Source organism: Lolium perenne, chromosome 2, assembly GCF_019359855.2.
Source record: "Lolium perenne isolate Kyuss_39 chromosome 2, Kyuss_2.0, whole genome shotgun sequence".
Lineage (NCBI taxonomy): Eukaryota > Viridiplantae > Streptophyta > Magnoliopsida > Poales > Poaceae > Lolium > Lolium perenne.
In genome coordinates, this window is record NC_067245.2 from 197,830,303 (window position 1) to 197,842,958 (window position 12,656).

General features: G+C 41.4%; 2 protein-coding genes across 2 annotated transcripts; one reads left to right on the forward strand and one right to left on the reverse strand.

The window, feature by feature from the left end:
- The first annotated feature begins 1,774 nt into the window (after window positions 1–1,774).
- On the forward strand, window positions 1,775–7,191 carry LOC127334334 (uncharacterized). Its single transcript, XM_051360766.2, has 12 exons — window positions 1,775–1,922; window positions 2,013–2,115; window positions 2,251–2,314; window positions 2,411–2,512; window positions 2,628–2,692; window positions 2,935–3,009; window positions 3,365–3,444; window positions 4,399–4,615; window positions 5,385–5,440; window positions 5,732–5,839; window positions 6,369–6,552; window positions 6,814–7,191. The coding sequence occupies exons 1-12, from the start codon at window positions 1,846–1,848 to the stop codon at window positions 6,934–6,936; spliced, it is 1,254 nt and encodes a 417-aa protein (XP_051216726.1). The 5' UTR covers window positions 1,775–1,845; the 3' UTR covers window positions 6,937–7,191.
- Window positions 7,192–8,524: 1,333 nt separating this feature from the next.
- On the reverse strand, window positions 8,525–12,296 carry LOC127334336 (stearoyl-[acyl-carrier-protein] 9-desaturase 5, chloroplastic). The gene is made up of 3 exons (XM_051360767.1): window positions 11,891–12,296; window positions 9,837–10,338; window positions 8,525–9,371 (listed from the first exon to the last, which is right to left on the reverse strand). Exons 1-3 carry the CDS (start codon window positions 12,004–12,006, stop codon window positions 8,811–8,813), a joined length of 1,179 nt encoding a protein of 392 aa, XP_051216727.1. The 5' UTR covers window positions 12,007–12,296; the 3' UTR covers window positions 8,525–8,810.
- Between the last annotated feature and the right edge of the window lie 360 nt (window positions 12,297–12,656).

Here is a 12,656-nt window from a genome sequence, read left to right on the forward strand (position 1 = left end):
TATGTAGAACCGACATTTGTACTTCTCCTTCTTCACTAGCTGACACCAAACTATGATCCTATCTGGGAAATTCATGTGATAATGGAAATTTCTCATTTGGACCATGTGTAGTCTACAAAGTGTCTGCCTAAACTGATATACATACTTGAAATAGAGCTTGAGCTTGAACTGTTGCTCTGGATTTCCCCTATTTTCATCATACCAAACCCTCTGCAGTTGCTTCTTTCGTTTGATGTTTATCCCTTCTGGCTGAACTAATGGCAGTGGCTCAAATCCACCACCATCATCCTCTGCAATAAACCTAGCTGCTCTTCTTCATCAGAAGGAGACCATTCTGACATTGAAGGAAGTTCTACTTGAGAATGTGATCTCAAATTTGGGCCATGTCTCTTCAATGGCATATCTTCACAGTCATCACAAGGAATATCAAAAATATCCTCCGCACCTGTCTCATCCTCACAGTGTAGCAATGGATCATCAAGCATCCTTTTCTTCTTATGTGAAATTATTTTCTTCATTTCATCTATTTATTTTGCTCTCTTCTCCTCTGCATAGACTAGGTCATACCTACATGGATACATCAAGCTATCACTTCCATCATAACAATTTCCCTCATCTTCATCTTCTCCTTGCATTCTCCTATGTATGTCTGTACACACTGCTCTGAGTCTGAAACTGGTTATAACATTGATGCTCATCCTCTTCATCAACTGATATGTGGCTTGGGTAGGATTTGGCAAATAATGTATATGCCCTCTTGCTCTTCACCGGAGATACAACAATTCCTTATTTACTTTGTCCCTCATCACAGTTAACACTAATTTTTTTGGACCTCTCATGCCTCCGGATCATCTCCTCCACCTTATAGTAGTTGTCAACTAATACAAGCCCATGCAGCCCCTCCCCTTCAACTTTTACATAATACATTGAATCACAGCGCCCATAACCTTCCTTCTCCATCACAAATTTAGGAACCTGATATCTCACTGAGGCATAGAAGTTTGAACAAATTTTGCTCCATAAAGTTGAATATAAAGGACCCACATCTCTGAATATTGCCGAAACTCAAAGTAAAGCAAAGATTCAACAAACATTCTGACTCTACCATGCACAAATTCGACATAATTCAAGCATTACATTTCCCCAATTTCAGAACCAAGAGAGTTACTCACCATCGAAGACGTAGTGGCTGAGCAGGTCCTGGCTGAGAAGAACCTTCTGGCGATGCCGCCTCCTACTCCGTCTTCGAAGGGAAGATCAAGCGACTCGCTGTCTTCATCCGAGTCCAAATCCATGCCCACATGTTGAACCCCGCGCCAAACAACAATTGCTGGAAGAAACGGCGACCTTCATAGTCCTCGCCAGGCGGGGTGCTGCCACCTCTAGTCGCCATTGATATCGCGGGAGAAAAACTGACAAAGAGAAGAGTGACGGTGGAAGGGGTAGCTACACGCCCCGACCGAGCCCTAATAACCGTGAGTCGCCCGACGTCCGTCCTTGCCAAGTGTGCCTGATAGGGTGGGCCAGACTCATCAGAATCTTGACTAAACGTCTAACGAAGAGCAATCAGTGCTCCGCGTCGCGATCGTGCCAGAAAAAGTGCCATTTATGTGGGGAAAAGCCCAAAGATAGTAGTTCCGCGCCAATTCTGCCCAATATGTGGTCTTTTTTGTCATTTTCTTGGCGGGCTGGGACCCAACCGCGATTCAACTGAGTTTGGAGGGGGAGTTTGGGAAATGGCAATGAAAATCGCCGACCCGTTGCGGCTCTCCTCGGCTTGGTTTGATTTCTTCCCCATTTCGAAATCGAATTTCTTCTAGGCGGGAGAGAGAGAGAAAGGCGGAGATGGCCATGGCGGAAACCCTAGCGCTGGTCCAGGTGGAGGACCCCGAGGCGCCCCTCGACGCGGCGGCCATCCGAAGGTACGCGCCGCCCCCCTCCGCCCTTCTCCTCCGATGAACCGTCCCGCTGGATCGATTCACCACCCGAGTACCTGACCTTCGTTCGTTCAGCCGGTTCGAGCAGCTCTCGGCGCTGTGGGAAGGGGAGGAGGAGGATCCGGTGGACGCGGCGGCGGAGGAGGACGCCCTACTAGGGCTGCTCTCCGAGTGCGAGGTGGGTGTTGTCTCGGCTTGGCGTGTGCGAACAGCAAATGAGGGGTTTGGTTACCCTTTCCGTGCTCTGCTAGATTTCTTCTTACTTCGGCCTGGGAGACATTTTGATATTTCGTTTCCGGTGCTGTGTATGTAGGTGGATATGCAGGCGGTCGATGCGTGGGACTCGAGCGCTGCTGCGCTGGGGAGTGACGGTTTGGGTATGGTTCTGGTTCCATTTTGACCTTTAGAGTTCTCAGGACGTGCTTCCGAGTTGTTCTTTGTTCTTAACATGACGCTGTGGTTGGTGTCCCTAGCCGCGTACATGGAATGGCTGAGGAAGGAGGTGAGCTTGGCAGAGGAGGAGAACCTCAAGTTATCTGCCGAGATCAGTGACATTGGAGACACAGTGTTCAAAGGTTGTTTCACTTGAGTTTCTCCTGTTTATGTTCCTGCTGATTGCCAACACTTTGCTAGTCGGGTCATTGTCTCTTCGTTCCTTCAAATAACAAAATGTGACTTCTGTTATTTTAGACACGATTCTGCTGGATGCTGACATTGAATCACTGGAGTCTTCGCTGGATAAAATTGATTCAGAGGTTGTTCTTAAATGCCGGACTCTTCATGAAATTCAAATTCCTCCTCCAAACAAGTTTGTTTGCAAAATAAAAATCCCTAGAAGTCAAAATTTTAAGTCTTTTCCTTTTCTTTTGCCTATCTTAAACGTGTGTTATCATGCTTATGTAATATACTTGCCGTCATCTACACTAAATAACCTCTTACACTCTCTTCAGCTTTCATTTCTCATAACGTTTATAATATTGCACCTTCTTTGATGTAGGGTTTGAAGCATTCGGAAGCAAGTCCCGATTCTGGCCTCAACCAAACAAATGTTGAGAAGGACTACATATATGAGGTGTGGTAATATGTTCTATGAATTTAAATATTCCAAACATTCTGCTACCTTTGCTATTTGCTTAACAATTTCAGTGGTCCAAATGGAGACAAATCTAAGATTTCTTAAATGTATCACTTCACTTTATGCTGCTGGTAACACTGTTAACCTTTTATGCATAGTTATATTATAGGATATATCTTCCAGAAACAAAACCTCTCACACAGAAAGTAGTAACAACTACAATCACGATTCACGACCGCATATGAAACTAATACACATCCAAACAGATTTTTCAGTTGAGTTTTCTTTTCTTTGTTTTCTTTCGCTTATAATTCTTATTCGTGTTGAATGTACACCTTTGATAATTTCCCAGGCGTTGGAACTTGATTATGAAATAGAGAAAAGTGAAATGGACCTTCAGCTGTTGCAAATACTAAGTACTTCAATGCAATGGTATCCAACTTCTACACTTCAAATCTTTGTATTGATTTAAATCTGTTTAAAGCATCTTAATAGTTAATATCATCAATGTCAATACTACTTTACCATGATTAGAGGGATGTGGTCATTCTGAACTCAGAAAATATCCCTGGTTGTTTTCATAACAACAATAATATAATTTATGAGATGAGTGAGGTTATTTATATTCTGCGTGGTCTTTATATAATGCCCAGTTGGAGTAAACATTTCAAATAAATGTTTTGCAAACAAGAAATTTCACCATTTTATCTGTTTTAGAATTTCCTAACAGTTCCGCTGTAACTAGTTTTTACTCCCTGTTTGTGTTCATTAAGGATAGAATTGTCATATGCTTGGCTTACTATCATCTGTTAATGCATTTAGGCTAGCTCATGTAATGCACACAGCACACTACCACAGTATTGTCCACTACATTTTTAGTCTCTATACCTTCACAGTTTCAGCATATGTAGTCTTTTGCAAAAAATTCTTATTCCAACACAGGATTATTTTATCTTTGTAGATTACATACGCATGCCTTAGTCTGAGCTTGTGAACATGCTGCAGTAAACATCTTCACCTTTTCTGACATGAGCTCTTGACCAATCTCCTGATTGTTGTGCTCAGTTTTTTTTATCTCCAGACCTTGAAAATATTTGTGAATTCTCGGTCAGTTATCAATTTGTGACTAGTTTTCTACTTGCTTAAGTTCATATGTTTAAAGATAATAACCACAGGCATACATTTCTTACCATTTATTCAGTTTCTTTCTTTGTTGACCTTTTACTGCTTGAGTTGTGCTTACCTGTTGGCTTGTTTCATCATCCCAGCTTCTCAAAAATGTGTTGCTCTGGGCATTTAATTGCAGTTGTACGATGTTTAGTTTTAAGCTTGTTCTGCGTAAAAAACTTCTGTTTCGTTCTGACATCACGATTTCTCCATATCCAGGGATGAAGAAATGTGTCAAATTCGATCTGTGTTATCAGTACCAAAGGTCTTAGAGTGTAAAGGAAATTCTCTCAGAGTGTTTCTGAAGGCACCTATACTGACCTCAGAATGTGTAAATTTTGGACAAAAATTGGATTGTGTTGTTGATTCATTTGTCTCAGACCATGAGTTACTGATAGAATTTGATGAAGGAAGCATGGAACTGAAGAAAGTGCAGGTGCTCTTATGACTATATTTTTCTCATTTTTGTAGATTTTTTCTCTAGTGAGCTAATTGATCACCATTTCAATTTTTACCTATGGTAGATGTTTGGTGCAATGCCTGATGTATTTTGTGACGTTTCTGCATTTCACGATTGAAAATCTCATGGGGCAAGGAATGAATAATGACAAAAGTATATAAGACACATTGGAGATAAGGATAAAGTACTCTCGTGTAAGGTCATAAAACTGCATAGGCACTCAAAATCATCATGGTCTGCTAGTGTTTGCTACAGTAGCTTGTGCGATGTTAGCTGCTGTCCACCTTGTTTTATCCTATACAGTCTTCAACTTCAAAGAAAGTCATCAGCTAAAATGCTGAATACAAGTACTGAACGATACATTAAGGCTTGGACAAGCTATATCATTTTTCAAATTTTCTAGGCTTCAAGTGTTTCTAGCAGGAACTTATTTGTGTATATGCTTGCATAGTTACGATATGCATAGGAAGAGGGACACAACATTAGTGATTACTGTCCTTTATTAGAGACATAAGCTGTTAGTGTATTAAGATACACATTTGCATTATGCTATCATTTCACATCATCTCTTCAAATGTATCATTGGCAATAAATTTGCACTTACACTAATTCATGGTTCCAGCATTTGGATGGTTAGTAGCGCCAAGTAATGGTTCTTAATAACAATTTGCCATTTTTTTACCTTTTGAAGTCCATTTTAAGATAGCTATGGTGTATCATGTTTTACTGATCTTTTTTTTTTCAGATCTTCCCTGCTGATGTTTGTGTAGATATACTGATTGAGAAGCTCAAGTCCTCCAGGTATGTATTAGATACTTTACCTTCTGTCCTCTCATATGAAGCTGTCTTATTGTTCTTTGTAAAAAGGCCTCTCTATTTTTTTGTTTTTGTTTGCAAACCGCTTGTTGAAAGATGAAACAAACCAGTATTAAACAACATGGAACACCAAGAAGCTTCACATGGTGATGCCATTTATTTTTGTGTTATTTCCACAATCACAGTTGTCTGAATTGTACTGTGTACTACTTTCAATCGGTTTTCTTCATCTATGTGTGCTCAACTGCTTACAAAAAGTGCTATCTGCAATTGTAGAGAGGCCATTTCTGTCCCGTCCTTGGGGTGGCTCATTCGGCAATGTCAACAGCAGATTATAATCAACATTCTAAGACGATCGTTGGTGAATGATGCTAATAGTTCCAGGTGACAGTATTTTCCACCTGCTAGTATTGTGATGATAATTTTCTAAATTTCTAGCTGCTATTCTCTTTTGTAAATAGTTGTTGCAAGGAATCTATGGTCTCTAAGCTTGTTCAATGAGTTTATGCATCTATTGGTGTAGAGGCTGGGGATGCTCCCCCATTTCGAAAAAAAAAACACTAATGATTTGCACTTCTTGCGTGTCATTTCATTGTATTTCTATAATAATTACTTTTGTTTCTATTTGAAAACGACACAATTGGCTGGGTTTTTTGAGAAAAATACAGTGAGGGGACTACAATTTAGCATCAAACTGGCAGAAAAAACATTTAATCATTAATATTTGGAATATTTAGATTTGTCAATCACTTCTGAGTAATGATGTACACTGATCGACAGTTGAAGCCAAGACTCGTATGATGCACATAGGCAACAAAAGCAATTTTAGGTCACCAGCATTAATATTATATGCATATATAGTTTTGTCCCTTTCTATTGAACATTGAAAGCAAACATGTTTGTTTTCTTGCAGGCATTCTTTTGAGTACTTAGACAAAGATGAAACAATAGTAGCTCATTTGGCTGGTGGAATTGATGCATTCTTCAAGATATCTGCAGCTTGGCCATTGTCGTCCTATGGTCTGAAGTTAATCTCAATCCGCAACTCCGGGACTCAGCCAACGAATATAACTTCAGATTTGCTCTGCAAGACTAAGGTAAAAATTGCTACCACATGCCTGAAACCTATGTTTGTATCCAGTATCTATATTGCCACACTGCACATGAATAATGCAACCTTTGGATAAAACCATCTGAACCAATTGAAAGTCTTTCTAGAATACCCACTTTTCTCTGCATGATGCACAGTTAACCTAACTTAGCATGATTGAGATTTAGAAGTCCTCTGAGAGGCGTGGGTTGTTGGGTACCAACTGTTGAGTAGCAACCTAATCTGCGTTCTTGGTCTTTGGTTGCAGGAACTTGCCAATGGCTTAGAGCTTCAGACTCGTCGGAATCTGGTAAGATTTGTAGACGCTGTGGAGGAGATTCTTCTTCGAGAGATGCAGTCAGATCTAAATTCCAGCAGGGTTTCTGGTTAGGATCGAGTTCTGGGATTGGCTTCCTGTCAGGTTGAGGGCACACAAGTCCCTTCTACATTGTACAGATCTGGTGCCATCCAACCTTTGTGCGTCATACGAATTACTGCTAGGATGTCCTTCATTGTAGTGATAAGGACGTGCACAAGCTTGAATTATTGTTGAAAGCATCAGGCGATTGTGTAATGGCCAAACTGTCTGTGCTTCTTTCTACCTGACCATTGAATAGTACTATGCAGTATACTATTTCGATTGACAGACGTTGTGAAAATACAAATACAGTTAGTCGATGGATCCTATAAAGCAGAAGATGGTTCTGCTGGAACTGGGATGATTTTAAGAGATGCGCGAGGGAAAAGTCCTAGTTGAACCTGGGTGCACGTGACCCCAGGTTCAAAATGCATTTTCCAAATGTGAACCCACATTTTCAGAACCTGGGTGCATGTGAACCCAATTTTTCAAAAGTGCGTTTGTGATGTGAAAACATGTTTTAAAAATCGAAACACAAAATGAATGCAGAAGATGGTTCTGCTGGAACTGGGATGATTTTAAGAGATGCGCGAGGGAAAAGTCCTAGTTGAACCTGGGTGCACGTGACCCCAGGTTCAAAATGCATTTTCCAAATGTTAAAAAATTCTGAAATAAAAATAACGGGGTACGTATGCATGTTTCATGTGTGCGTAGAAAGTTTTCGCGGAGAAACCACTTTTTTATTTCAAAATCTAAAAAAGATAAAATACGTCACATATATACTGCTATATAGCCCTGCAAAATTTCACTTTTTTGCCGAGGCAAAATAAAAGGTTTTTTCGTCACGAAACTCATGTCCAGGGCACATGTTTGAGATCACCTCTGCATTCATTTTGTGTTCCGATTTTTAAAACATGTTTTTACATCACAAACGCACTTCTAAAAAAGTGGGTTCACATGCACCCAGGTTCTGAAAATGTGGGTTCGCGAGCGAGGGAGTATAGTCTTCTGCCGGTCATTGGAGTCGTGTGAAGGTGCTCTTCAAGCGGAATTATGTTGCTTGGAGGGCTTGGAACTCCAACATAGCCAGCTTCCAGTCATTAGTCATTGTTGAATCAGATCTGCTCTCAACTGGTGGCGGTGGCCTGTGACAAGGTTGAAGACCAGTCGGCATATATGCATTTTTTTCTGAGATCAAGTTACTCTGTTTTAGTAATTGTGAGTGCAATATTGTAAAAGTAGATCGAGGGCAAGTGAGGTCTAGCCGCTGCCTGGCCAACTCGGCAAGGACAGAGAGTAGAACGATGTTTCGGTTAGGGTTAGGACCTAATGGTCTTCAGGAACTGTTGGCTGAACCTGTTGTTACCCTTTTTGCCTAATAAAGGTCTGGTTTTACCAGCAAAAAAAAAAATACAGTTAGCTTCAAGCTGAACTTCCTGTGTGCAAATGGCAACCGGTTCAGTTGAATTTACATATGCTTGCGTTTATTGAAAATCAAGGCAGTTCAGCCAAGAACACATAGAACAGCAAAATATTAGCATTAATGTTATTGCATTAAGCACACAAAAAATGCTTAGATTTCTGGATGAGGCATAATGTACCACCAAAGCACGTCTCTATGTATACAAATTATCCATTTATTACTTTGAAACTTATACAAGCCCTGTAAACCTCGACACTCACATAAAATATTCAATACAACAAAAGTGCAACGGAGCCCTTCATGGCTATTATGGCGAGCATCTCACAGCAGTTTCACCAGCCTCACCAACTGTCATCCAACCTACAGGACAGCACATAAAACATTCTTCTACCCTGCTAGGAAGCCTACATTGTTCTCTTGTAGAAAGCCTGTGACCCGAAACAATATAGGATATATAGTCCTGTTAACCTTGAGTTTCTCCTGATTACAGCTGCACTTTGCGGTTGTGGACCCAGCTGAACGGAATCACAGGCCCCTGTTTAGCCCTTGCTTGCGCTCTCTCGTCCAGCCGCCTGAACCTTGTTGCCAAGGTGCACACATAGTCCTGCGCCCGTCTCCCTTCACCCGATAGTCCGGTGAGATCTGCAACTTTCCACCGCTGGACCAAGAACTCAAGAATGTCTGCATAGTCTTTTGCTGTGTACACGCCAAGCCGCTGCGCAACTGAGCTGAAGTGCTCGAATAGGTTGTCGTCCTCACCGTCGTACATGAGATGAGCAGGCATCGAGATCTTCTTCCTCATCATGTCAGCAAACGCAAGCACCGTGTAGTCAGGATCGATTTCAAAGAGCTTCTCGACTATCTTGGTGTAAGCTGTCTCATGGCGCTTCTCATCAGCTGCTATCGTACCACATATCTGGGCCAATTTAAGGTCCCCAAACTGCTTGGCATGCCTAGCGGTATTGCCATGGGATATGAATGTTGCTCTCTCTTGGAATGATGTGTAAAGGAAACCCATGTATGGATTATTCTCAGTTCCTGGGTCCTGATGAAAGAACAAATAACAGTGCAAATTATTTTCATGGCAATGCTCACTAAAGTATCCAGAAGCAATTGCACATCATAGTTACAAATAGTTAATACCATACACATGCCAAAGGGGGATCACTTGACAAACAGTGTTTCTTTCAAAAGCGAATACGATATCTAGGTGCATCATTGTACTGTTCGAGATGGCTAAAACAGTATAAGTTGAGTTCACAGCCTAGTTACAGTTAAGGCAGTATCTATATAAAAAAAGTAAATGGTGGTTTGTCAATTGAATAACACATCTATTACACGCTTGTTTTGCCATTATTGGTTACTTTGTTTGAGAGAACTGCTGACACAATGATACATCGAAAGACAGAAATCAGTACTCTCCACTGGTAGTAAGATTATCCTTGTTAACAACATAATGATTCAATGAAAGGAAAAAAAAATGTCATTATCCTTGAAAGACAGTTCTTACCATTCCAGAACCGATAAGGTATTGTATGGTCTTCTCAATTTGCCTCATATCAACGCGCCCACAAAGGTACATATACTTGTTCAAGAGATCCCCATGTCTGTTTTCTTCAGCGGTCCATGCTCTTGTCCAAACAGCCCAGGCAGTTGGGCTTGCTCCCGTTTCATCACGGACACCATCAAGGGTGTTGAGCATTGTTTGGTAGGTAGGAAGGGCTTCCTCAGTAACCATGTCCCCAACTAGGCAAACAAAGTAGTCATCAGGGATTTCCTTTGCCCGCTCCCTTAGTTCTTTTACTTCATCATAAAATCCATCGGAAGAAGGGTCTGGTAGGAAGTCCTGTGGCTGCCAAGACTTCTCAACTGGCTTCAGGAGATTCAATAGGTTGTCCCTGGCCCAAGATTGAAGTGAATCGAAAATCTCCTGCTTTTGTGCTGGTAGCGAATGCATGACTTGGAGATGCACCTCACGCGGAGGAGCATAAGGCTTTTTGGCAGTTTTGACCCTAGGAAAGGCAACATGATTATTTAGTATTTAGTAAAATCAAAAAGGAGCATCACAGATGGATGTAACTGACATGGTGATTGACTCAATGGAGGCAAACAAAACGATGCAACGCAACTCAAATTAAATGGTCTGCTACATGATCTCTATACTGGAAATTTCAACAATTGCTGGTATCAAATTACAGTGGCCACGTAAACACAATGGAATTCTGATGTTTGCATAGACAGTTTAACAGCATATATGCACAATTTCCCATATATAAAAATAGGCAATCTTCTGATGAAGCGATAATTAAGGATAAGTGTGTAACCACAGTTGCATATACACACATAAACAACAATCAATCAACAATTCTTCTAGGATTTTACAATTTATGATCCAGGATAACCAGGTGGGTAATTTGACTGAGCAGCATCACTCTCCTAATCTGACTAGATGAACAAGACACAATATCCGCACATGTTATCTTACATTAATCCGGATAACAAACAAAAATGGGTATCAAAATATACTTTTATTTCGTATCCATGTACACTTCCTATATTCACAGGCGCTAAATATTGTGATGCCCCCTGTCCTTCACTGTCATGAAATCTTCAGTGTGGTATTATGATTAGGAGTGGAGAGAGTAATTTTTCAAATTAAATTGATACCACAAGAACATGAGTAGAGTTCCTGTGCTCCCCCCTTTAAACTAAATTGCACAGGCAGTGAGGTAGCATTAGTAGGACTGCAGAGGGTGGTTGCAGATCAGGCCTTCTAATGTTCACTATCAGTCCTCCACAAAAAGAAGTTCGCTATCAGTCTATCCCCATCAAACTGTTTGAACAAGTTCAGATCCCAACAGCTAACATGCTTACGGTTTCCTGCATTAGATGATCCTATATATGGATTTCGACAACCTGCTGGAATTGACGATCCTGCTTATGTATATTAGTTCCTGATTAAGCTTTAAGAAGTAATTTCTTCAAATTAATAACATATGATATGATTTTGGTTATAACAAATTTGTAGGTCGAATTGACAATACAGAAATTCATGCACAATCAATTTAAGATGAACCTATCGTCATTAAAAAAACAAATATACACAGAGGAAAAACCAGATTTTGGTTGCACGTGCACGTCAGCAAACGGACTAGATCGCCAAATCAGGTACGGGTCTCAAACTAGCGTTTCAGATCGTAAGCCGGGATAAAGCATCAATTGGATCAGCGAACGAATCTAAACGGAAACGCCAGCACAGATAACAAAGCATCCCGAGGAAAGCCCCTGGATCTCAACAAGAAAAGAAGGAGAACACAGAAATCAAACGCAAAAAGGTTGCATTTTTCTTCTTCTTGTGATTTGATCCGATCCATCAGATTTAAGGTGTTACCCTTTCGTCCCAAGTACCCAAAATTCGAGATCACAAAACTCACCAACCCAGATATCAGAAGAAAACCCAAGAAACCCTCCCACCAACCCAGATCACACAGCAGACGGAACCATTTCCACTATACTCGAATCAAGGAGCACGGGTTGTACGCATGCGAAGGAGGATCTGCTTACTCGTTGATTGTGGAGGCCATGGCCACGACCGGCGGCGGCCCATTGTTGGCCCTCCTCTGCGCGACGGAGGGCGACGGCGAGGCCTTGTGGGACGGGAGGCACGCCCTGAACGCCATGGCCGCTCGAGCTCACCTCACTGCTCCCTGCCGCTGCGAGATCTCGATGAGGAGAGACAGGTGGAATGGATTCTTTGCTACAGAGGCCGGGATTCCTTCTGCCGCTCTTCTTGGGCGCTCCTGGTTGTCTCCACCTGTGGCTGTGGGGGGGTTATACAGGGGGTTTGTGAACGAGAGGGAGATCGGCTATTAAAAAGGGAGGAGAGAGAATGTATTTTTGGCAGTGTAGGCCATTAATTTGTGCTAATCTAGACTTGTTGGTGCGCAGCATCGGGTTAACTTATTCCAACCTCTTTTGCTGGCCTGCATTGAAATTTTTGGGTTTTCCTCACCTCAATGGTCTCATGGCAAAGAAATAGGGTGTTCTCAATGATTTCTGGACGGAGAAGAAGAGTCATATGCCAAATTGGTATATTTTGTACTGGCTGTATAGCCACTTTAGTTGACACCACACAATGTTAGTTTAAGTGTGTATGCCAACTTCGTAAAATAGTTTGGCTAGGTATACCGTACAAGAAGAACAATGGGATACTCTCACAAGCTCTTAGGCATATACTTAAGCAAACATTTTTATTATTTGTTGGATGATTAGGACGGTGATGGTTTTCTCAACCCAACAAAGATTAAACCTTAGCTTGACACAATTCACG